The sequence below is a fragment of the Mastigoproctus giganteus genome, chromosome 13 (genome assembly GCF_048544385.1).
Source record: "Mastigoproctus giganteus isolate SK-2022 chromosome 13, ASM4854438v1, whole genome shotgun sequence".
NCBI classification, from domain to species: Eukaryota; Metazoa; Arthropoda; class Arachnida; order Uropygi; family Thelyphonidae; genus Mastigoproctus; species Mastigoproctus giganteus.
In genome coordinates, this window is record NC_143587.1 from 150,636,209 (window position 1) to 150,660,668 (window position 24,460).

The window sequence follows — 24,460 nt, forward strand, 5'->3', positions numbered from 1 at the left end:
AAACTAAATTTGTAAATAAAACTGAATTGTGACTTAAAAGTGGAATTTTTAAAGGTAGTAAAGGCGAACTACAAAATAAATAAAATGGATTAATACTAAATGACAGAAGGTGTTTAATTTCATCAAATCATTAAAGTAAACAAAAACGTGTATTATGGTTAGAATACTCCAAGAGCGTAAAGAAATATTTGTCTGAAGAAATAAAAGCAATTCTACTGATATAATCTAGTTATTCAAAAACCAAAATAAACAAGAAAAATAATTTCACAAAAGGCAGGTATTGCACTGGTGTACTCATTTATTCATAAATGAATAAGGCAAAACACACACGTTTGTCACAAACTAACCCATATTACCGGTACAGTGCATCCAGTAGTCTCACGTGGTTACCCGAACCAAACGATCATCAGCGCGCTATCGACAACGCTAACAAAAGACTGCGCAGTCGCCATTTTACAAGATTGTTGAAACTAGGTACATACCTGAAATCTGACTACTACTTTACAGCGAAATGTGATCCATCTACTAATTAAAAATTTTAACCTAGCTTGCCAAAATAACAAACAGTCTATATGGATTTTATGCTATATCGTTGAGAATGATTTTGCCATTATTTTTTGCATTAAAGAACACTACTATTACAACCACATACACAACTCCAACACCCGAAATGGCTGACTCGCGAATGTGAAAGCTCAGGTACTGCGCATGTCTTCCTCTGAGTAGTATTGAACACTGTATGAAGGCATTCCTGTTTCTCATTGGTTCCGTTTCGTCGTCTTAAACATGGCTCCGGTAAGAGAGGGAAAAATAGCAACATCTTCCTCAAAATGTAAAATTAATCTTATAAAAGAACAAGTTAAACAATTCATAAATAGTCGTAAGAACTCAAATAATATCGTTTATATTTTAACCACTCTGCAGGTGAGTTCCAAAATCTTGCATATTTTGATAGCTAAAAGCATAAAACATCACTGTCATCTGGGTTTCCACATGTGTTTTATTCAATATATATTGTTATCTTTATACAATACCAGTACAATAGTTATATTAATTATTGTACTAGTAATTATACTCCTAGTGTTCTGATAATTCTCAGTTGAAATGGGCATAGGAGCGGTAAACGTTGTAGAGTTCACTCTTCTGTGTTGATTTTTGTCGTCTTCTTTAGAATATCAACTGTAGGTTCACTGAGATACTTCTCGGATTTATTTGATATTCTTTCCGCATGATATAGATACAGATCATGACTCGCAAATTCCTGAGTGAAGACTCTTAGATGACCCATTGACCCTCCAGGTCAACATTATTTTGTTTTGTATTCTGAGTCCCTTCTTCACGATCATTAGTATACCTTCTCTCTAGTTGTTCATTTTCACTCTGAGATTTCTTGCACATTTGTTGTCTTAAGATAGTTCTTAAAGAAAATCCAGTAAATGAGTGTTCATTCTTTTCCAATAAAGTATACCTTTATTGCATCCAAATTAACAATTTATTCCTTATAAGAATTTGTTACTTGCTTATGAAGATGATTTGTTAGGGTCATTTGGCTTGAATATGTATTTTGTTGTCCACATTCCTTTTCGAACATACTTCAGAAGGATGAGATCCGAACTCTTATGGTTTGAATTTACGAACTCAGTTTATGTAGTTTGCACTTTTTTCACCTTAGACCTTTATGACGGCATTTATAATCGTAAACTTCTCAGTTAGTTTTCCAGTATTTTAGTCAATCTATTTGTACCCTGATTGATTCTGGATAAATCCATGGAGATAGTAGTAGTAGTAGGTTCATGTGATGCAAGAAAGGAAGTGTATGAGCTTATGCAGCATCAGCCAAAAAAAAAAAAATCACACCATTCCCTCCAAATGCCTGACCAGTTCCTCCTTAAATTTATTTAACCTATCAACTTCCACAACGACAGGAGGAAGTTTGTTCTAGCAATTAACCATCCACTGGCTAAAGGCAAATTTCCGCACATCTATTCTACATCTGTCTTTTCTTAATTTGAATTTATGCCCCCCTAGGTTCGTAATATCAGCAAGTGGAAGGATCCCATCAGAATTCAGCGTGCTCAATCCATTCAGGGCCTTATACACCTCAATCAGATCATCATGCAGGTGCCTAGTCTCCAGCCACTGCAATTTGCAGAACTTAAGCCTCTCTTGGTAAGAGGATCCCTTCATTCCTCTCACCAATCTTGTTGCCCTTCTCTGTACACGCTCAAGCAAATCTACATCCTTCCTAAAATGAGGCCTCCAAACCTGTATGCAGCACTCAAGGCGTGGCCTGATCATTGCCTTATACAGAGGGACAATCACCTCCTTTTCCCTGCTAGCATAATTCCTATATATCATTGACAAAACTCCCATCACCAGCCCTGGCAGCCTGTCTGCATTGCTCAGAAAACTTCATATCTGACTGCACAATTACTCCCAGGTCTTTTTCATTTTCATGTACCAACTGTGATATCAAAAATAATTTTGATATCACAGTTGGTACATTTCTCTGGGGTTACTTTTACCCATATGCAGTACTTGGCATTTGTCAAGGTTAAACTTCAGTTGCCACTTCTTAGCCCATCTGCCCAAATTATCTAGATCCTGTTGCAGTAGCAGACTGCCATTACTGTCATTAAAAAGTGGTCTCCGACAGTTTTTAAATTCTGTACAGTGGGATCAACTGACGATGTTACCAACAGTAAATTCTAAGTGGGAAGCATTCAAGGAATTAATCGTGGATGCCACTAAAAGTTTCATACCTATTAAGAAATATTGCCTTATGCAGAGGTTTAAGCGTAAATGATTATCTAATGAACTACTGAGACTCGTAACAGAGAAGAAAAATGCATGGGATGCATATAAATTATCAAGCAACTCAGAAGCCTATGGCAGATATAAGCTAGTCTGTAATCAGGTCACAAAGGAGGTTAGGTAGCCGAAGGCAGATTACATGAAATCCTTGGCAAAAGATGTTAAGAAAAACAGCAAGGATTTCTTTACTTATATAAACTCTAAAAGGAAGGGGATGAATCTGATTGGTTCACTTGACATCGATGGTTCGACTGTTGATCCTGCTCAGATAGCAAACAAACTGAATGAGTTTTTTGCATCTACATTCACACATGAGGAATTATTAAGGTTTGAAAATGGCAGTAGGTTATCAAATTGTAGCAGAGTACTTAATGATTTTGTAATAACTGAAAGCAAAGTGGAGGAGAAATTGTTGAAGTTAAACATAAGAAAAGCACATGGGGTGGATGGGATCTATCCAATTATATTAAAGGCGGCGGCAACGCAACTAAGCAAACCCTTAGCCATAATTATGAGAGCATCCTTGGACTCAGGGAAGTTTCCCACGGACTGAAGATGTGCAAATGTATCCCCAATTCACAAAGGGTGACACCAGTAATTACAGACCAGTTAGTTTAACTTCTGTTCCAGGTAAAATAATGGAGTCATTTGTTAAAGATGCATTGCAGGATCATCTAGACAAGACTGCAGCAATAATTCAGACACAGCATGGGTTTGTTAAGGGAAAGTCTTGTCTGACAAATTTGATAGGATATTATGATGTTGGTTACAAAGGAACTGGATGCAAAAAATAATTTTGATATCATATATTTGGATTTCAGGAAAGCTTTTGACACTGTTGCCCATGGAAGACTATTGTACAAATTGGAGTAGAATGGTATTAAGTGTAAGTTGCTACAATGGATAAAAGGATGGTTAAGTGGGAGAAGACAGAGGGTGGTAATCAATGGGTGCTGCTCTTCGTGGACTAATGTTATTAGTGGAGTCCCCAGGGTTCCGTGTTAGGTCTACTGTTGTTTTGTATATTTATCAATGATATTGATGAAGGTATATCAGGCTTAATATCGAAGTTTGCAGATAATACAAAGGTTGGCAGGGTTACAGTAATCGCAGTGTGCTGCTGCAACAGGATCTAGATAATTTGGGCAGATAGGCTAAGAAGTGGCAATTGAAATTTAACCTTGATAAATGCAAAGTACTGCATATGGGTAGAAGTAACCCCAGAGAAACGTACCAACTGTGTGGTAGTACACTTAAGGTGGTAGAAAATGAAAAAGACCTGGGAGTAATTATGCAGTCAGGTATGAAGTTTTCTGAGCAATGCAGACAGGCTACCAGGGCAGGTCATGGGGTTTTGTCAATGATATATAGGAATTTTGTTAGCAGGGAGAAGGAGGTGATTGTCCTTCTTTATAAGGGAATGGTCAGGCCACGCCTTGAGTACTGCTTACAGGTCTGGAGGCCTCATTTTAGGAAGGATGTAGATTTACTTGAGCATATACAGAGAAGGGCAACAAGATTGGTTAGGGGAAATGAAGGGATCCTCTTACCAAGAGAGGCTGGAGACCTCGCGGTGATCTGATTGAGGTGTATAAGGCCTTGAATGGGTTGAGCACGCTGAATTCTGATGGGATCCTTCCACTTGTTCAGATTACGAACCTAAGGGGGCATAAATTCAAATTAAGAAAAGACAGATGTAGAATAGATGTTCGGAAATTTGCCTTAAGACAGCTGGTGTTTAATTGCTAGAACAAACTTCCATCTGTCGTTGTAGAAGTTGACAGGTTAAATAAATTTAAGGAGAAACTGGACAGGCATCTGGAGGGAATAGTGTGATTTTTTTTTTTTTTTTGGCTGATGCTGCATAAGCTTATACACTTGCTTTCTTGCATCACATGCCACTACTACTACTACTACAACCCTGCAAACTTTGACATTAAGCCTGATATACCTTCATCAATATCATTGATAAATATACAAAACAACAGAGGACCCAACACCGAACCCTGTGGGACTCCACTAATAACATTAGTCCACGAAGAGCAGCACCCATTAATTACCACCCTCTGTCTTCTCCCACTCAACCATCCTTTTATCCATTGTAGAAACTTACCCTTAATACCATTCTGCTCCAGTTTGTACAATAGTCTTCCATGAGCAACAGTGTCAAAAGCTTTCCTGAAATCCAAATGTATGATATCAAAATAATTTTTTGCATCCAGTTCCTTTGTAACCACATCATAATATCCTATCAGATTTGTCAGACAAGACTTTCCCTTAACAAACCCATGCTGTGTCTGAATTATTGCTGCAGTCTTGTCTAGATGATCCTGCAATGCATCTTTAACCAGTGACTCCATTATTTTACCCGGAGCAGAAGTTAAACTAACGGTCTGTAATTACTCGTGTCACCCTTTGATCCCCCTTTGTGAATTTGGGATACATTTGCACATCTCCAGTCCGTGGGGACCTCCTCTGAGTCCAACGATGCTCTCATAATTATGGCTAAGGGTTTGCTTAGTTGCTTTGCCGCCTCCTTTAATATAACTGGATAGATCCCATCCACCCCAGGTGCCTTTCTTGTGTTTAACTTCAACAATTTCTCCTCCACTTTGCTCTCAGTTATTACAAAATCATTAAGCACCCTGCTACAATTTGATAACCTTCTGCCATTTTCAAACCTTAATAATTCCTCATGTGTGAATGTAGATGCAAAATACTCATTGTTTGTTTGTTTGCTATCTGAGCAGGATTATCAACAGTCAAACCATCGATATCAAGTGGACCAATCAGATTCATCCCTTTCCTTTTAGAGTTTATGTAAAGAAATCCTTGCTGTTTTCTTAGCATCTTTTGCCAAAGATTTCTCGTAATCTGCCTAACCTCCTTTGTGACCTGATTACAGACTATCTTATATCTGCCATAGGCTTGTGAGTCACTTGATAATTTATATGCATCCCATGCATTTTTCTTCTCTGTCACGAGTCTCATTAGTCCATTTGATAACCATTTAGGCCTAAACCTTGAACAATATTTCTTAATAGGTATGAAAATTTTAGTAGCATCCATCAGTTCGAAGTTACGATTAATTCATTGAATGCTTCCCACTTAGAATTTACTGTTGGTAACATTGTAACCATCAGTAAATCCTGTGGGACAGGATTGTGACTATATAAGATCACTAAAGGGTTTTCCTTGAAATTGCTGTGTACCATATTATGGTAATAGGTGGTCTGGCTAAAAATAAGGGTACCAGATCTGGAATTCAAAAACTAGGACAAAATAAGAATAAAAATATGACATTTTTAAAATTACATTTACCACAATCAACCCAAGCACGGTACTAAGTACTATAGGTTCTAATACCTCTCGTGTTTGGGGTTCTCATAAAAAAAAAAAAACAATAACCTGACGTGTAACAAATATTACGTACTATTACATGCAAAATACAAACAAAAGCTTCCACTTTGCTCTCAAGCAAAACTGAACTGACTCTACAATTCAGAAGTAAAGGATGTAGAGGCGACGGGCTAGCATGTAATTCTCCAGAAATATCTAATGAGACACAGGCCTCATGGCTTTGTGGGAGTTTTTCTGAAGTGCTTCGACATAGTTCACCTGTCTGAAACACATCAAATATTTCTTAAGAATTTTTAAAGCAGAAAATGAAATGTTAGCTAGTTATTTACCTAGATTCTAGTTATGCCACAGATTATTATCCAACATAGTTTATATGGGAAAGATAATAAAAACTTATACATATTGTTCCTTCATTCGACTTCACTCTTAAAAATTATACAGAAAGCATCTTTACAATTTTACCAAAAAAATTTGCGTATGTTCGAAGTTATGTAAGTCAGGGAATAACTGTAATCATAAAGTGTTTTACAATCCATTTTCAAATTATAAGTGACTAACAAAATACTATTCACAGTATTTGTTTCCATTTTATTTCTAATGTCGCTAATTAATGAAAGTACACACTCTACATTCCCATTGTGAGCAAAAATAGAAAATGTATATTGAGCAATTTTTAAAACTCGGAACATACTTCGGAATTCGTGCATTGATTAAAATATTCAACCCACTTTCGATGGAGTGATAAGTTTTCCCAATTATCATCTTTTTCTCAGAAACAAATTGCTTAAAATTCATAAATTTGTCAAAAAGGATTTTTTTTTTCAAAAAAAAAATTCAAAGAACTGTATATCATCCTATTTTGAAACATCTTTTAATTCCATGAATTGAAAGATTTTAAACTGTTCCAAATTTTTTGTCCATAGTTTTATATATGCTAATAATTCAGTATACATACTTTCCATTTCATTTTTAAATTTGTCAGTGTCATTTTCTTTTCTTTAAACACATCTTTAAATTTCCTTCTGTTCTTTTGGTTGTCTGTAGAGATGATTCTAATGTTGTTGAAATCCCATGTGCCACCACATTGGAATGATGATCAGTGTCCATTGGAATCAGTGGATACTGCTCATCGTAGACTAATGTTATTAGTGGAGTCCCTCGGGGTTCAGTGTTGGGTCCATTATTGTTTTCTGTATTTATAAATAATATTGATAATGGTATATCAAGCTTAATGTCCAAGTTTGCAGACGATACAAAGGTTGGCGGGGTTGTTAAGGACACTACTGATTCTATGCTGCTGCAACAGGATCTGGAAAGGTTGAGCAGATGGGCTGAGAGGTGGCAAATGAAGTTTAACATCGACAAACATTAAGTACCACACATGGGAAACAGCAACCCCAGAGCAACATATAAACTCTGTGGTACTACACTGACAGTGGTAGAGAATGAAAAGGACCTGTTGGTAATTGTGAGGCAGATATGAAGTTCTCTGAGCAGTGCAGGTGGGCTGCAAGAGTAACTCATGGTGTCTTGTCAATGATATACAGGAATTTTTCTAGCAGGGATAAGGAGGTGATTATTCCCTTGTATAAGGCAATGGTCAGGCCACACCTTGAGTACTGTATACAGGTCTGGAGGCCTCATTTCAAGAAGGATGTAGAGCTGCTGGAATGAGTACAGAGAAGGGCAGCAAGATTAGTGAATGGAGCAAAGGGTTGCTCTTACAAAGAAAGGCTTAAGTTTTGCAAACTACAGTGTCTGGAGACTAGGCACCGGCGAGGTGATCTGATAGAGGTGTATAAAGTCTTGAATGGTTTGAGCATGCTCAATGCTGATGGAATTCTTCCTCTTGCTCAGAATAATCACCTGAGAGGGCATAAATTCAAATTGAGGAAAGATAGGTGTGCGTAAATTTGCCTTTAGCCAGTGGGTAGTTGGTTGGTGGAACAGACTTCCATCCCTTGTTGTGGAAGTTGATAGCCTAAATAAATTTAAGGCTCAGCTGGACAGGTATTTCGAACGAACGGAGGGGTGAAGTGGAAGTTTTTTTTTTTTTTTTTTTTTGGTGATGCTGCATAAGCTTGCTTTCTTGCATCATATTCCTCTACTAATGCTAATGTCGGGCTCTGTTGGACTTTGGGACTCTTCATATTGTACTTTTTTTTTTTATGTTCGATGTGGGGTATGAAAGCATAAGGTATGTATCAGATGGCACCTGGGATTTCTCCCATCTCTGCTAAACCATGTGTGAAAGCATAGTGAGACAATAAGGTCTCTCTCTCTCGTGTCAGTGTGTTTCGGGAGTGCAGTTGGGTTCAATAGAGACGGCAGAGGTTTCTGATCTCACCGGGGTGACAGTGAGTTTGAGAGAGAGGCTTGGTAGCAAAGTCATAATTCATTTTGTGTAATTTTGAGATAATACAGTTCACTTAATACAACATGTGCATTGTTTTAATTTATTTCGTTATATTGACCAAAGGTATGATGCACAGAATATTTAATGAAAATTCATTTTATGATGAGATGATTTTATTTTAATTACAAAAAACTAGGACGTACTCAGAAATGAGGATGTCTGGTAACCCTAGGCTAAGATATTTTTCCCATTCCCTGACTGATTATTCTCTTATTTTATTTAATATCTTCTTGATAAACTTATTTACTCTTTCCACAAGGCCATTGCTCTACAGCATGTACAGAGTTGCAAATATGTTTATGATACCAAATAGTTTTACACATTTGCAACAAAAGCCATAATGTAAAATTTGATCTCAGTCACTTAAAATAGATTGGAAACAGCCAAAGCAACAAATTATACTTGTGATCTGTATGGAAGCTGTAGTTTGTCTTTTGGTCAGATAAAAGAAAGGTCTTAGCCCATCTAGAAAAAAAAAAATCATCCATAGCTAAGATGTATTTATTTCCAGCATGGGCTATAAGAAACTGTCTACAGCTATATTGAAAAGATCATGGGTGGGGGAAGGGAAATCTGCATTTACTGGAGCGATCGGATGACTGAATGTGAAACTACGACTTGCTGTTTGTGTAATTGAGGAGGAAGAGTGTTGCCAACATTGATTGACAGAAACAACCACATCCTACACCAGTGGTTTCAACCAGGGTGCCGTGGCACCTTAGGATGCCGCAACAACATTCCAGGGTTGCCACGTAATTTGGGTTTAAGTTACTTAAACTTATTTTTTTTAAATTTATATATTCATTTCGTTATAAAAAAGGTGTACGGTATCTTTTTAATTTTGTGGTGATCTAAAATTGATGTTTATTTAGTACCTCTATATAAAGAATAAAATTATACAGCATATATATATAATTTGTGTTATGAATTGCAATTTTGTTTATAGCTATATTATTGTAATAATTATCGTATAACATTTTTTTAATATATATATATATATATATAGAAAGAGAGATAGAATCGGATCTAACAGGGAGAAATTGAGTAGGGGTACCACAAAATAAAATAAATTACTTAGCGGTGCTCTTATTAAAAAAAAGTTTGAAAACCACTGTCCTGCATTATCGATCTAAAGGTTAAAAAAAAAAAAAAAACCAAAACCATTTCTGTTGACGTGCATAAACAATTATCGTTGTTAATGCAAGTGAAATCCTCTAGTAATGATGTAGAAGAATCAGCAATTGTATGTGATGTTAATTTTTGTTAGTAGTTTAAAAAAATAATTGGCATTTATTTTCCTTCATTTCAGCTCCAACATATGTCATGTGACATTATTATTATAATAATACTGGATGAGAGGATTTCACTTGCATTAACAATAAGAATTATTCATGCACGTCAACAGAAATGTTTTTTTTTTTTTTTTTTTTGGTTTTTTTTCCCGAGGCCTGCCATCCCCAGACCCCTTCTTTCAACTCATACAATTACATGTTGGACAGATAACTTGTGTAGTCAAGACCTGCTAAATTTTGTAAAATCGGACAAATGCTAATAATTATTCTGATTTTTAAGCATTCCAAACTGATTCTTATAAACACACATATGATTATTTGAATTGGGTTTTTGAAATTAAAAGCATCTGATTCCACTAACAAGTGATCGTGTTAACTGGTGCCTGCTTATTTCATTTTATGATGGGTTGGGCTTACAGTTGTCTCCAACCGGACCTTCCTCACAGCCAATAGCAGCGTTCGTAAACATGTTGGCCACGTGTTTTGTTTTTGCATCCTTTAGTTGAAAGGATTTTTTGTGTTGTGCTTTAATCAGTTTTTTAATATGTACAATTTCCATTATAAAAATCATCTTTTCAATTTCCATTATAAAAATCACTAAGCCATTTATCTCTCTAAAAAGAGAGATAAATGGCTTAGTTATATAGCGAAAATTTCAACTTCCAAGGTCTTGGAAAAAATTACCAAGAAACAATGTGTTATTGGGTTCATATTACGATATTTTCATGATACGTTTGTGTCTCTGGAATGGATTAATATCGTAAAGTGGGGATCCACTGTATTTAAAACATGTTAAAATCAGTCACGGGCCATTCTTGTAAATTATTGATCACTAGAAACAAGTCTTGTTATCCAAAAAGAAACATTTCCCAATCAACTTTATAGTCCAAAGTTGAGGCCACAAGTGGCTGAAAAAAAGGAAACAAACTCTTTTCTTTTGTGTCCAATGTTAACTGACACAGTTTCAGTATATAACCAAAGGTTACATACAGAGTTTCAGTTGCCATACCAGCCATGTTTTTTGATGTACATGATACAGCAAAGGTAAAGAAAGGCAACACTGGAACCACGGCAAACTTCAGACTTATTGCCAGCCAAACTAGTTTGCTGCTGCCGCACTCTAGCGCTGCTCGCTCGATAAACAGGTGTTATTAGACTGGGGTAGAAGTTGAGAATGAAATATTGATTGACAGGTAGGCATGTACTGATTGGTGCGTGAACACAACAGATGATAACATCCTTCTGTCCTAATGAACGTTTGCCATAATGGTAGAAAAGGGTCATATTACCCCCACTTGAATTCCATAGGAACTTGAACCTCTCTCGAAGTGGAGGGGGTAACCTGACCTTTTTTCTTTAGAATCGTGGGTGGTCTAGTAGATAAATTTTTTATTACTTTATTTTTATTTTGTTGTAATTTTTTTGCTCTTATTAATTTAGTTTCGCTTTTATTAATTTAGTTTTCATCAAAAAATGAAGCAACGTTTCATTTTTCCTTACAAATTTCTTCCATCTTTAAAAGATTCATCGCTAATATTGCCTGTATACCATTCATTACAAAACTAATTATGCACCATTCTTTACTCATTAATATATATCATAATGCCACCAATAACTAAACTGATGTTATCATCTGTTCGTGTTCACACACCAATCAGTACATCATCTGTCATGCCTACCTGCCAATATATATCGTTCTCGACTTCTACTCCAGACCGATAACACCTGCCGTCTGTTTACCAAACAAGAAGCACTAGAGTGTGGTAGCAACAAACTAGTTTGGCTGGTAAGAAGTCCGAAGTTTGCCATGGTTCTCATGTTGGCGTTCTTTAACTTACCCATAATGCCTTTGGTGTCAGAGTTTAGGCTATCTGCTGGTTGGATCACGTTTTAAGAGCAGCTGAGTGGATTTTTTTAATTGCTTAAAATTAGTATTGCAGTTATTATTTGTGCTTATACAGGGTGTCTCGAAAATATTGGTACGAACGTTTAGGGGAGGTAGGTAACATCTAAAGGAATGTGATTCGCACAGGAACCCATAACCGGAAGTGTCACCGTAAGGGCTACACGGTGCTGTTCATCAGTTCGCGAGAGGGAAAATTTCTGGTTTACTCATTCAAGCAGTAGTTGCCACATGAAGAGCATGCATCGATATACGAACTGTGAGCTGGCAGACATGCACCTAGTGTATCGATTAGCAGAGGGCAATGGACGAGCCGCTCAACAAATTTATAGAGAACATTTCCCAGACAGACATGTACGTCTGTCTGGGAATGCCGTCCAGAATAATCCTGCTACTAGCACACGTGCCATTGCCTCTGCCTTAGGAGTGTCTCGTTGCATTGTACAGCATGTCTGGCACAACGATTCCTTACACCTCTTTCATCTCCAAAGGGTTCAGTTACTGCTCCCCTAAGATCATCCTGCACGTGTGGCTTTTGCGCAATGGTTTCTCCAAGAATGTGTTCAAGACTTGAATTTTCCAGCTTATATTTTGGTCACGGATGAGGCTTATTTCACTCGGGAAGGCTTATTCAATCAGCACAATGCTCAGGTGTGAGCTCACGACAACCCACACGGTGTGCGCCCCCCCATGCAGCACAACATCGCTTCGCAATAAATGTGTGGGTAGGTATGGTCGGTGACTGCTTAGTCAGCCCATACCTGTTACCATCCCTCATGAACTCCACTAAATATCGGATCTTTCTTGAACAAATTCTACCAGGATTACTTGACAATGTTCCAGCAAATGTGAGACGCAACATTTGGTTTCAACATGACGGGGCGCCTGCCTATTATGGAAGTTGTGTTCGTGACCATTTGAACTAGCATTTTGGGCGTCGATGGATTGGCCGTGGTGGACCCGTTGCCTGGCCCCAACGCTCACTTGATTTATCGAGCCTTGATTTCCTTCTGTGAGGGGGCCCTCAAATCTATCGTGTATGCGTTGCCTGTGGAAATGGATCTGGTGATGAGACTCGTCTGTGCTGCTGCTACTGTCAAAGAAACTCCAGGTGTGTTCGACCGTGTCCGCCAATCCATGCTGCATTGGTGTCACGCATGCGTTGCGTCTCATGGTGGAACCTTCGAGCATCTGTTGTAACATCATGAAATGCATCCATCTCGTACTCTGTTGTTAATATTATGTCAAGTAAATGTTTGCCACTAATTACTGTCTTGTGTCATTTCTGCTTCTTGTGCCTCTGCTACTACTTTCCCGTGACGTTTACAGCTGTGGGTTCCTATGCGATTCACATTCCTTTGGATGTTACCTACCTCCCCTAAACATTTGTGCCAATATTTTTTAGGCACCCTGTATATGCTAAAGTTGTTTACTTGTTCTTTACTTGATTAAAAAATGAAAGTCAAATTCTGCCACCCTTGATATTTGCATCAATATAAGAAGGATATAAGTGCTATTTAGTATTTATCTGTGTAATTGCATAGAAGTATAATTAATAGTAGACATTTTTATTAAATCCATAAACAATAAATTTGTAACAGGTGAAAAAAGGAGGGACTCTCAGTTGTTCGTGAGGTGAAACCTATATCCACATGCAGGTGTCTATGCTGATAATTAAATTGAAAGGTATCATTAATTTTCTTTACCTTTCCACTCAACAAGTTCCGTTTACAAATATATTTACATACCGGATATAAATTTATGGCAATGCAAAGATGATTTTATAATGTAGTCACATGGTACATAACAAAAACTTATAATAGGATACTATGTACTTCCTTCACATAACATGGGAATAGTGTAGCCTTATCATACTTGTAGGCATCTCCGTAGCCAGGTGGGCAGGAGCAGCAGTGCATAGCACACACTTCTTGATTAGACCGGGGTTCGAACCCGTGACCATCAAATACGGAGGATGCGGAAAGGTCAGGGAATAACCACCGCATATACCCGGAGCATATGGCCTTAGTTGCTAATGCTCCTAAAAACCAAATAACAACAGCAACAACATCATACTTGTCTCTTAATTTCCAAACAAATCATATAACAGCTAGCACAATGCTGGGTTAGCTGTTATTATGCCAGTAAGCTACTAAATTAAATTATTTCTGTATGTTTCCTTTTGCTTCAAAGGTGGTACTTGTGCATATAATCATACTGATATTCTCTGTCAGACACAGTAATTTGGAATCTTCTGTTTTTGATCTAATCTGGCTTTTACATATCTCTCTCTCTCTCTCTCTCTCTCTCTCTCTCTCTCTCTCTCTCTCTCTCTCTCTCTCTCTCTCTCTCTCTCTCTCTCTCTCTCACACACACACACACACATTCTGTCAATTTCAGAGAAATAGAGTTGGCCAGTAATGTCTTATAATGGGGGATTTTAACTTCCCATATACTGACTGGAACTTGTAGATTGGTCACTTACACACTAGCAGGACTTTTTTGTGGATTTGTTGGATGATTGTTTTCTACAGTAACATATTCAAGAGGCAACCAGAGGGAGTAATACTCTTGTTCTGATTATCAGCAGTGCAGATAAAATTACCACTTGGTTGACAGTGATCACAGTGATGATATGTGTATTTACTTAAAGACTTATAAACAATTTACTTAAAGAACTACCATCAGGTGTGAAGGGAAGTGTTTTTGCTTTCATTAAGCTGACTACAGTGTTTCTTCTATATGGTGGGACCAACTGATGATGTTACCGATAGCAAATTCTAAATGGGGAGCATTCAATTGATTAATTTTGCAAGCTGCTAGGGTTTTCTTACCATCTAAGAAATACTGTTCAAGGATTAGGCCTAAATGGATGTCAGGTGAACTATTGAGACTAACAGCAAGAAAAATGCATGGGATGCTTATAAGCTAGTCTGTAATCAAGTCACAAAGGAGGTTAGGCAAATGAAGGCTGATTACAATAAATCTCTGGCAAATGTTGCAAAGAGGAATAGCAAAGACTTCTTTACTTAGGTCAACTCTAGAAGGAAGGGGATGAATTAGATTGGTCCACTTGATATTATTGGTTCAACTGCTGATGATCCTGCTCAGTTAACTTACAAACTGAATGAGTATTTTGCATCTACATTCACACATGAGCAATTATATATGGAAGTTGAAGCCGAAAGCTTATCTCGCTAACAGGGAGCTAAATGATTTTGTAATAAAAGAGAGCCAAATAAAGGTGGCTATAGTGATCTCAGACAGTTTTTAAATTCTATACCATAGGATTAACCAATGATATTACCAACAGCAAATTCTAAAGGAAGTATTCAAGGAATTAATCTTGGAAGCTACTAGGGTTCTTGTACCAACTAAGAAATGCTGTTTAGGCTTGAATGGATGCCAGTTGAACTAATGAGGCTTGTCGCATAGAACAAAAATGCATAGGATGCATATAAATTATCAGGAGACACAGAAGCCTATAGTAGATATAAGCTACTATAGTAGCTTATATCTACTATATAAGCTTGATTATACTACAGTGTAATCAAGTGACAAAGGAGGTTGGGCAAATAAAAATTACAAGAAATCTTTGGCAAAGGATGCAGAGAGGAACTAATAACATTAAGAGTTGAAGATCTGCAGACTTAACAAGTGCAGGACAATGTTTAAAAAAATTTGTGTTACCTTTAAATTTGGAAAGTCTCTGCAAACACAATAGGAGGGAGTTTATGATGAGAGCCTTGTCAATCATTTTAGCCCTGGAGAAATTGTGCAAAGCTCATGGGTAGAATTTTTCTCAGTGTGGTCTGTGCTTGTTAACAGGAGACACTGTTTTTCCAGGGATGGAATTCATTTAAATAGAAAGGGTGCACGAATATTTGCTGATGCTATTGAGGCAGTGTTAGGTGGGTCAGAAAACTGCTAGATTGGGAGAATTCTAAGTGATTCTTGCATTGCTTCTATTGGAATGAGCAGCAGCCTGGAAAGCAAGTTGCTGGAGATTTCAAGAACTGCTGGGAGTCATCATGGAACAAGTAAATACATGTACCATGTTAGGATAACTAAGAGCAAGAACAGGTGCATGTATACTTGCATGTACACCAATTCTTGGATTTTAGTAAATAAATTTGATGAATGTGAAGTACTGGTCAAGACATCAATTGTGGATATTGTTGGGATATCAGAGACGAGGTATCACAGATATAAGAAATGCAAAATTAGAATTTGGGGAGTACGTGTAGGGTTATGCTGTTGTTAAGAAACGCAAAATCTAAGGCTGTGCATCCAGTTGACATGGGTGGACAGTGCAATGTTGAGTCAGTTTGGTGTGACATAAGCACTGAATGCAAAAATGGGAGTAGGGGTGTGGGTGAAGGTAAAGAACGCCAGCACAAGAACCACGGCCAACTGTGGGTAACTTACCGGACAAACTGGTTTTCTGCTACTGCAGTTTCTCCCTACATTCTTGGTAAACAGACGGTGTGTGTTATGAGTAGTGATAATAGAAGTTGAGAATGATATATTGATTGACACCCACCGTTGTTTACCTGGAATGCTGGGAGAAACTGTGGTGTCAGGAAACCAGTTTATCTGGTAAGTTACCTGATCAACTGGTTTTCCGCTGGTTAAAAAGGGTTAGGTTACTTCACACCACTAATTTGGGCCAGATTCAAGCAATTAATGATGTCCATAATCATTAAAACTTTAGAACAGGGCAAAAGAAGTTGTGGATTTTTTTTTACAGACTTTCATTTTTGGCTAGTAAAAAAATGTGATATGATTCACCACTAATTTGGGATGGATTCAAGCAGGTAGTGAAAAAAGGTAAGATTGTTATGCTGGAGTGCACACCCTGTTCTGAAGATTTACCAGGATTCTTTATATGTGTGTATCATAAGATCAATCAATCACTTACCACTATGGTGTTATTGTCTGTTGTGTTCATGCACCAATCAGTGTATAGTCTGTGACTATATACTGATTGAAATGGATGCAGTATATAGTCACAGACTATATACTGCATCCATTTCAATCAATGTATCATTCCTGACTTCTTCCACTAATCTCTAATCACTGTTTGTTTACCGAAAATGCAGGGAGAAACTGCAGTAGCAGCAAAACCAATTTGTCAGGTAAGTTTGCTGTGGTTCTTGTGTTGGCTTTCTTTACCTTCACCAGAGTGTGTTATAGACATAATGACTCAGATGAGTACAATGAACAGCTGTACAGAGAAATAGTGTGCCAGTAAATCAAAATGTCTTATAATGGGGTATTTTAACTTACCAGATATTGACTGGAAATTGTGGGTTACTCACTCGCGCACTAGCAATACTTTTATGGATTAATTGGATGATTGTTTTTACAGCAGCATATTCAAGAGGCATCCATAGGGAGTAATACTCTTGTTCTGATTATCAGTAGTGATTATTCATGCAAAAAGAATGTGCAGATAAAGTAACCATTGGTGGGTGGCAGTGATCACACTGTGATGATGTATGATTAACTTAAAAGATGTAACTACTATCGTATATCGCTAATTTGTCATCAAGTCACAAAAGAGGTTACACAAGCGAAAGCTGATTACAAGAAATCTCTGGCAAAGCTTGCAAAGAAAAACAGCGAAGACCTCTTTAACTTATGCAAATTCTATAAGGAAGGGGATGAATTAGATTAGTCCACTTGATATCAATGGTTCAACTGTTGATGATCCTGCTTATATAGCTGACAAAGTGAATGAGTATTTTGCATCTACATGAGCTCTACATTAGCATTAGCATTAGTAGAGGCATTTGATGCAAGAAAGCAAGCTTATGCAGCTTCAGCCAAAAAAAGAAGAAAAAAAAAAAAGAAAAGAAAGAAACCACTTTCACTTCACCCCTCTGTTCGTTCAAAATACCTGTCCAGCTGAGCCTTAAACTTATTTACGCTATCAACTTCCACAATAAGGGATGGAAGTCTGTTCCACCAACCAACCACTCGCTGGCTAAAGGCAAATTTCCGCACGTCTATCCTACATCTGTCTTTCCTCAATTTGAATTTATGCCCTCTCAGGTGATTATTCTGAGCGAGAGGAAGAATCCCATCAGCATTGAGCATGCTCAAACCATTCAAGGCTTTATACACCTCTATCAGATCGCCTCGCCGATGCCTAGTCTCCAGACACTGTAATTTGCAAAACTTAAGCCTTTCTTCGTAAGAGCACCCCTTTGTTCCATTCACTAATCTTGTTGCCCTTCTCTGTACTCGTTCCAGCAGCTCTACATCCTTCTTGAAATGAGACCTCCAGACCTGTATACAGTACTCTAGGTGTGGCCTGACCATTGCCTTATACAAGGGAATAATCACCTCCTTATCCCTGATAGAAAAATTCCTATATATCATTGACAATACACCATGAGCTACTCTTGCAGCCCGTCTGCACTGCTCAGAAAACTTCATATCTGCCTGCACAACCACCCCCAGGTCCCTTTCATTCTATACCACTGTCAGTGTAGTACCACAGAGTTGATACATTGCTCTGGGGTTGCTGTTTCCCGTGTGTAGTACTTTACATTTGTCAATGTTAAACTTCATTTGCCACCTCTCAGCCCATCTGCTCAACCTTTCCAGATCCTGTTGCAGCAGCATGGTGTCAGTAATGTCCTTGACAACCCTGCCTACCTTTGTATCGTCTGCAAACTTCAACATTAAGCTTGATATACCATCATCAATATCATTTATGAATACAGAAAACAATAATGGACCCAACACTGAGCCCTGAGGGACTCCACTAATAACATTAGTCCACGAAAAGCAGTGTCCATTGATTACCACTCTCTGTCTTCTCCCCCTCAGCCACCCCTTTATCCACAGCAGCAATTTGCCTCCAATGTCACACTGCTCCAATTTGTGCAGCAGTCTTCCATGTGCAACAGTATCAAAGGCCTTTCTAAGATCCAAGTATATAATATCAAAGTTATTCCCTGCATCCAGTTCCTTTATGACTGCATCATAGTATCCAATCAAATTGGTCAGGCAAGACTTCCCCTTAACAAAACCATGCTGTGTCCGAGCTATAACTGAAGTCTTGTCTAAATGATCCTGCAGTGCTTCTTTAACTAGTGCCTCCATTAATTTTCCTGGAACAGAAGTTAAACTCGCAGGTCTATAATTACTTGTGTCAGCCTTTGATCCTCCTTTGTGAATTGGGGTCACATTTGCACATCTCCAGGCTGTGGGTGCGTCCCCTGAGTCCAAGGAAGCTCTCATAATTATGGCTAAGGGTTTGCTTACTTCCTCTGCTGCCTCCTTTAATATAACTGGATAGATCCCATCCACCCCGGGTGCCTTTCTTGTGTTTATCTTCAGTAATTTCTCCTCCACTTTACTCTCAGTTATAACAAGATTATCTAGCTTACTGCTAGAGTTGAATACACCTCTGGCTTTCCCCTCGCTAAATAACTCCTCATGTGTGAATGTCGATGCAAAATATTCATTTAGTTTGTTAGCTACCTGAGCAGGATCATCAACAGTTGACCCATCGATATCAAGCGGTCCAATCTGATTCATCCCCTTCCTTCTAGAGTTTACATAAGTAAAGAACTCTTTGCCGTTTTTCTTTGCATCCCTTGCCAAAGATTTCTTGTAATCTGCCTTTGCCTGCTTAACCTCCTTTGTAACTTGGTTACAGATCAACTTATATCTATCATAGGCTTCTGTGTCACGTGTTAATTAATATGTATCCCATGCATTTTTATTCTCTGCCATATGTCTCATTAGTTCATCTGACATCCATTTAGGCCTAAACCTTGAACAATATTTCTTAGTTGGTATGTAAAGCCTAGTAGCTTCCAAGATAAGTTCTTTGAATGCTTCCCATTTTGAATTTGCTGTTGGTAACATCACCAGTTGGTCCCACTGTATAGAATTTATGTACTGTCTCAGACCATCGTAGTCGCCTTTACGAAAGCAATAATCCTTCCCTTTACCCCTGATGGTAGTTACCTCTTTGAGTAAATCCCACTTCAGCACACTGTGATCACTGCCACCTAGTGGTTCCTCTATCTGCAGATTCTTAATGCATGGAGAATCACTACTGATAATAATGAAATCAAGAGTATTACTCCCTCTGTTTGCCTCCCTAACATACTGATGTAGAAAACAATCATCCAATAAATCCACAAAAGCATTGCTAGCGTGTGAGTGACCAACCCACAAATTCCAGTCAATATCTGGGAAATTAAAATCCCCCATTATAAGACTCTCTGATTTACTGGCTCACTCTGTTTTCCTTTACAATTCCTTATTATAGTCATTAGAGTCATTAGGCCTATGGCACACTCCTACTCTCAATTTTGATCTCCCAATGCTTATGTCAACTGGCTTCACTTCCTTGGATTTTATGTGTTTTTTAACTAATAGCATAACCCCTCCTCCCTTCCTATCCAGTCTATCCTTTCTGTGTGACACCACGTCTCTGATATCCCAACAATATCTGCCTTTGATGTTTTGAGCAATTCATCAAATTTATTTACTAAACTCCTAGCATTGGTGTACATGCACCTATTTCTATTCTTAGCTACCCTAACACAACCCATGTGTTTACTTGTACCGCAATGACTCCCAGCGTCTCTGAACTATCCTGCATCTTGTTTTTCCGGCTTATGCTCATTCCAATAGAAACAGTGCAAGAATCTCTTTCACCTCTGCCAGTGGCTACTGTTAATCTATTCGTCTTTGTCTCCCCCAAGCTAGCAGTTTCCGACCCACCTAAGACTGCCTCGATAGCATCAGCAAATATTCTTGCACCCTTTCTATTTAAGTGTATCCCATCCCTGTAGAAGCAATCTCTCCTGTTAACAAGTACAGTCCAGGCTGAAAAAAATTCTACCCCTTGAGCCTTGCACAATCTTTCCATGGCCGAATTGATCGACAAGGCTCTCATCATATACTCCCTCTATCGTGTCTGGGCAGAATTGCAGGACACTTTCAAATTCAACCCTATTTCACGGCTTTTTTTCAACAGTGACCTGTACTTGTTAAGCAATTCTGCGGTCTCCTACTCTTGATACATTCTTGATATATTTTTTAGGATGTGGAGGCCAGAAGCTTATCAAACTCTAACGGGGAGATAAATGATTTATAATAACTGAGAGCAAAGTGGAGGAAGAAATTGTTGAAGTTAAACATAAGAGAGGTGCTTGGGGTGGATGGGATATATCCAGTTATATTAAGGGAGGCAGCAAAAGGAAGTAAGCAAATTCTTAGCCATAACTATGAGGACATCTTTGGAATTGGAGGAGATTCCCATGGACTGGAGATGTGCAAATGTTACTCCAATTCACAAAGGGAGATCAATGGTTAGCACCATTAATTAGACACCTGTTATTTTAACTTCAGTTCTGGATAAAATAATGAATTCACTGGTTAAAGAAGCAATGCAGAATCGTCTAGTCACAATTGCAATTATAGTTCAGGCAGAGCACGGGTTTATTGAGGCGAAATCTTGCCTGACCAATTTGATTGGATACTACAATATGGTCACAGTGGAGCTGGATGCAAAAAATAATTTCGATATCATATACTTGGATTTCAAGAAAGCTTTTTATACTGTTCCATATAATAAACTGCCGTACAAAATGAAGCAGCTGTTACGGATAAAAGATGGTTGAGTGGGAGAAGGCACAGAGTGGTAATGAATGGACCCTGCTCTTTGTGGATTAATGGTATCAGCGTAGTTCTCACTGTTCAATGCTGGGACCATATTGTTTTTTGTATTTATTAACGATATTGATGAGGTTATATCAGGTTTAATGTGTAAGTTTGCAGTGATTACTAAGATTGTCATAGTGGTTAATGACAGTAATGATGATATGATACTTCAACGGAATCTAGAAAAGTTGGGCAGGTGGTGTGTGAAATGGTAACAACTGAAGTATAACACTGACAAAAGCAAAGTACTGCAAATTGCTAGCATTAACCCCACAGTAACATACCAACTATCTGATACTACTCTCAGTGATCGAAAATGAAAAAGACTGTGTATAATTGTGCAGTCAGATATGAAGTTCACTTCGCAGTGCATTGTTAAGGCAATGGTCAGCCCACATTTGAGAACTAGATACAGGTCTACAGTCCTTATTTTAGGAAGGATATAGAGCTGCTGGAACGAGTATAGAGAATGACAGCTGGATTGTTTAGAGGAACTAAGGGGTGCTCTTACCAAGGAAGATTCAGTTCTGCAAATTATTATTATTATTAATAGCCATATGGTGCAAGGAAGCCCGAGGCTTATGCTGCACCAGGGAGAAAAAAAAAATCCTGAGTTACCCTAAGAGACAGAGAGTCAAAAGTAGAAGGAAATCACCAAGAAGGAGAAGAATGATGATATCCAGCTCAGGACCATGGGTGTGCCAAGCCCATGCTCAGCAGATGTTAGCCCCCGGGGTTAAATTGTTGCATCTGGATACTGCTCACCTGGAAGGTGTTCATCATGTGCATAGTCTGAGATTATTTCTCCTTCCCAGACAGTGCACGTGAATGGGCATAAATTCAAATTGAAGAAGGGCTTTTTTTTTTTTTTCATTTAATATGAAAACCCCAAACACGACAGTTATTAGAACCTATAGTACTAAGTGCCGTGCTGGGATTGGAGGTTGAGAAGTTGAAAGAAAATATTTGTCGACATTATACTTGAACTTCTCTGGACTGTAATTTTCAGGAAATATGTACGAAGGAAGGTTGTTCCAGAAAACCAGTTGAATGAATAAACGAGGAAGATGAAAAGTTGGTTCTGTGAGTTTGAAGTTGGACAGTAAATGGATATTGGCTGGTGGCGGCACATGTTCGGACTGTTTTGAAAGATAGAACGGGAATTATAGAATCCAATTCAGAAGAACAGTGCCCATGGAAGTATCTGTAGAAGAGGCATGCAGCAGAAACAGTACGTCTATGAGACAACAAGTGGAGAGACGCTGTTACAGAGGAGTCATTAATTTTCCTAACTGCCCTCTTCTGAATGGAATCTAGAAGCCTGAGAGAGGTTTTGGGGGCACCGCCCCAGATGTGGGAACAATATTCCAAGATAGGTGGGGATTTGCAATTTGTACAGAGTGAACAGCTGTTTGGAAGAAAAGTAATGCCGAGAGTGAAAGAGAAAACCAAGTTTTTTTGATGCAGAGGAAGCAATATTTGTAATGTGCTTGTGCCAAGAGAGAGATTAGAAGTAAGGGTAATCCCCGAAAGAGATATATCGTCTTCCCTAGAAATCGGAGTGTTACCAAAGATAAGCATAGGAGCAGAAGAATCCTTTTTGCAAGATATGACAGAACTGAGTTTTAGAGGGTGAAATCAACTAAGTTGTCTTTGCCCCACTGGAGAATAACCTGGAGATCTGCATTTAAGGAACTGGTAGCAGATATTCGAGAAGTTGAAGCTGATTGAGCAGGGCAAGGTTTCTCAAAATGGAAAGTGGAATGCAATGTGCTATCATCAGCAAAACTATGGATAGGATTTCCAGTCAATGGAAGAAGGCACTTGGGGGATACCAGCATTAGTGGAAAAGTTAGAAGACAGAGAACCATCTAGCGTCACCTTCAGTGAGTAATTAGAGAGAAAATTGGAAAACCAATTACAAAAAACAGTTGGCAAACCATAAGATGGAAGCTTGTTGAGAAGATCTTTATGCCAAACATGATCGAAAGCCTTTGAGATGTCAAGAGCAACTGCTTGTGTTTTAACGAACTTTTCCATTGAATTTGGCCATAAATGGGTAACATAAACCAGAATATCACCAGTGGATCGACACTGATGGAATCCATACTGGCGATCGTTGATCAGAAGGAAGGTTTCTAGTTAATTTAAGAGTAGACGTAATTGCAATGCGACGATAATTGGATGGGGGTGATTTGTTACTCTTCTTAGGAACTGACTGGATGTGAGCAAATTTCCAAGCAGAAGGAAAAACACCTTTGGAATAAGAAAGTGAAAAAAGCAGGCAAAGAACAGGAGTATGTTCAGGAGCACAGGTTTGGAGAACAAGTGGAGAAATACCATCAGGACCTGGAGCTTTTTTAGCATCAAGATTCATCAAAATCCTTCTGACATCATTTTGACGGATGACCACAGGAGGCATTGAATGGAGCATGTTGGGAATGGGGGTGGTTTACCAAGATCATTAATACATGAGTTGGAAGAAAAATGGGATGCTTGCAGGTCAGCTTTATCCTTGGCTGAAGTGACAACAGAATCATCTGGTTTTGACAGAGGTGGGAGCAGAAATGAGCAAAAGTTGCGGCCAATAGCTTTGGAAAGAGACCAGGATGCTCAGCTACCATTAGGACAAGAAGCAAGTTTTCTATTCTTAGCTTGCTCAAAGTCTAGTTTCGACTGATTAATAACTGCTTTACAATTGTTGTGAGCTTTGGTGTAGGCAGAATAACGAACTGAAGAATTGGAAACAAGTCAATTACGATATCCAATGTTCTTCTCTTGAACAGCCTTAGCACATTTATTGGAAAACAAAGGTTTAGATAAAGGACAAGATTTTAAAGTGGAGTGTGGAATAAAGGATTCCATTCCTACAAGAATAATTTCACTGATACGATCTGAGAAAATGTGACATCAGGAGTTTTGAAACAGTAATCTGACCAAGGAAAAGAAGAAAATCTCGCAGGTCATCCCATTTTGCAT

The 24,460-nt window shown here is 38.3% G+C and overlaps 2 protein-coding genes across 5 annotated transcripts in view; one reads left to right on the plus strand and one right to left on the minus strand.

Moving 5' to 3' along the window:
• The window catches only part of dom (domino helicase), an 896,769-nt gene extending 896,177 nt beyond the window's left edge, over positions 1-592 (minus strand). For both annotated transcript variants that reach the window (XM_090388005.1, XM_090388004.1), the window contains exon 1: positions 483-592. The gene's annotated coding sequence lies outside the window, so the exon portion shown is untranslated. The remainder of the gene's footprint in view (positions 1-482) is intronic.
• A 135-nt stretch (positions 593-727) lies between these two features.
• LOC150076519 (nucleolar complex protein 4 homolog B-like) overlaps positions 728-24,460 on the plus strand; it is a 249,639-nt gene continuing 225,906 nt past the window's right edge. The window contains exon 1 of one of the 3 annotated variants that reach the window (XM_090387058.1): positions 728-795. Coding sequence is in view for 1 of the 3 variants with exons in the window: in XM_090387056.1 (XP_090243182.1) it covers positions 787-795 (9 nt within the window). In the remaining 2 variants the exon portion in view is untranslated. The other 2 variants (XM_090387056.1, XM_090387057.1) reach the window with 2 other exon arrangements.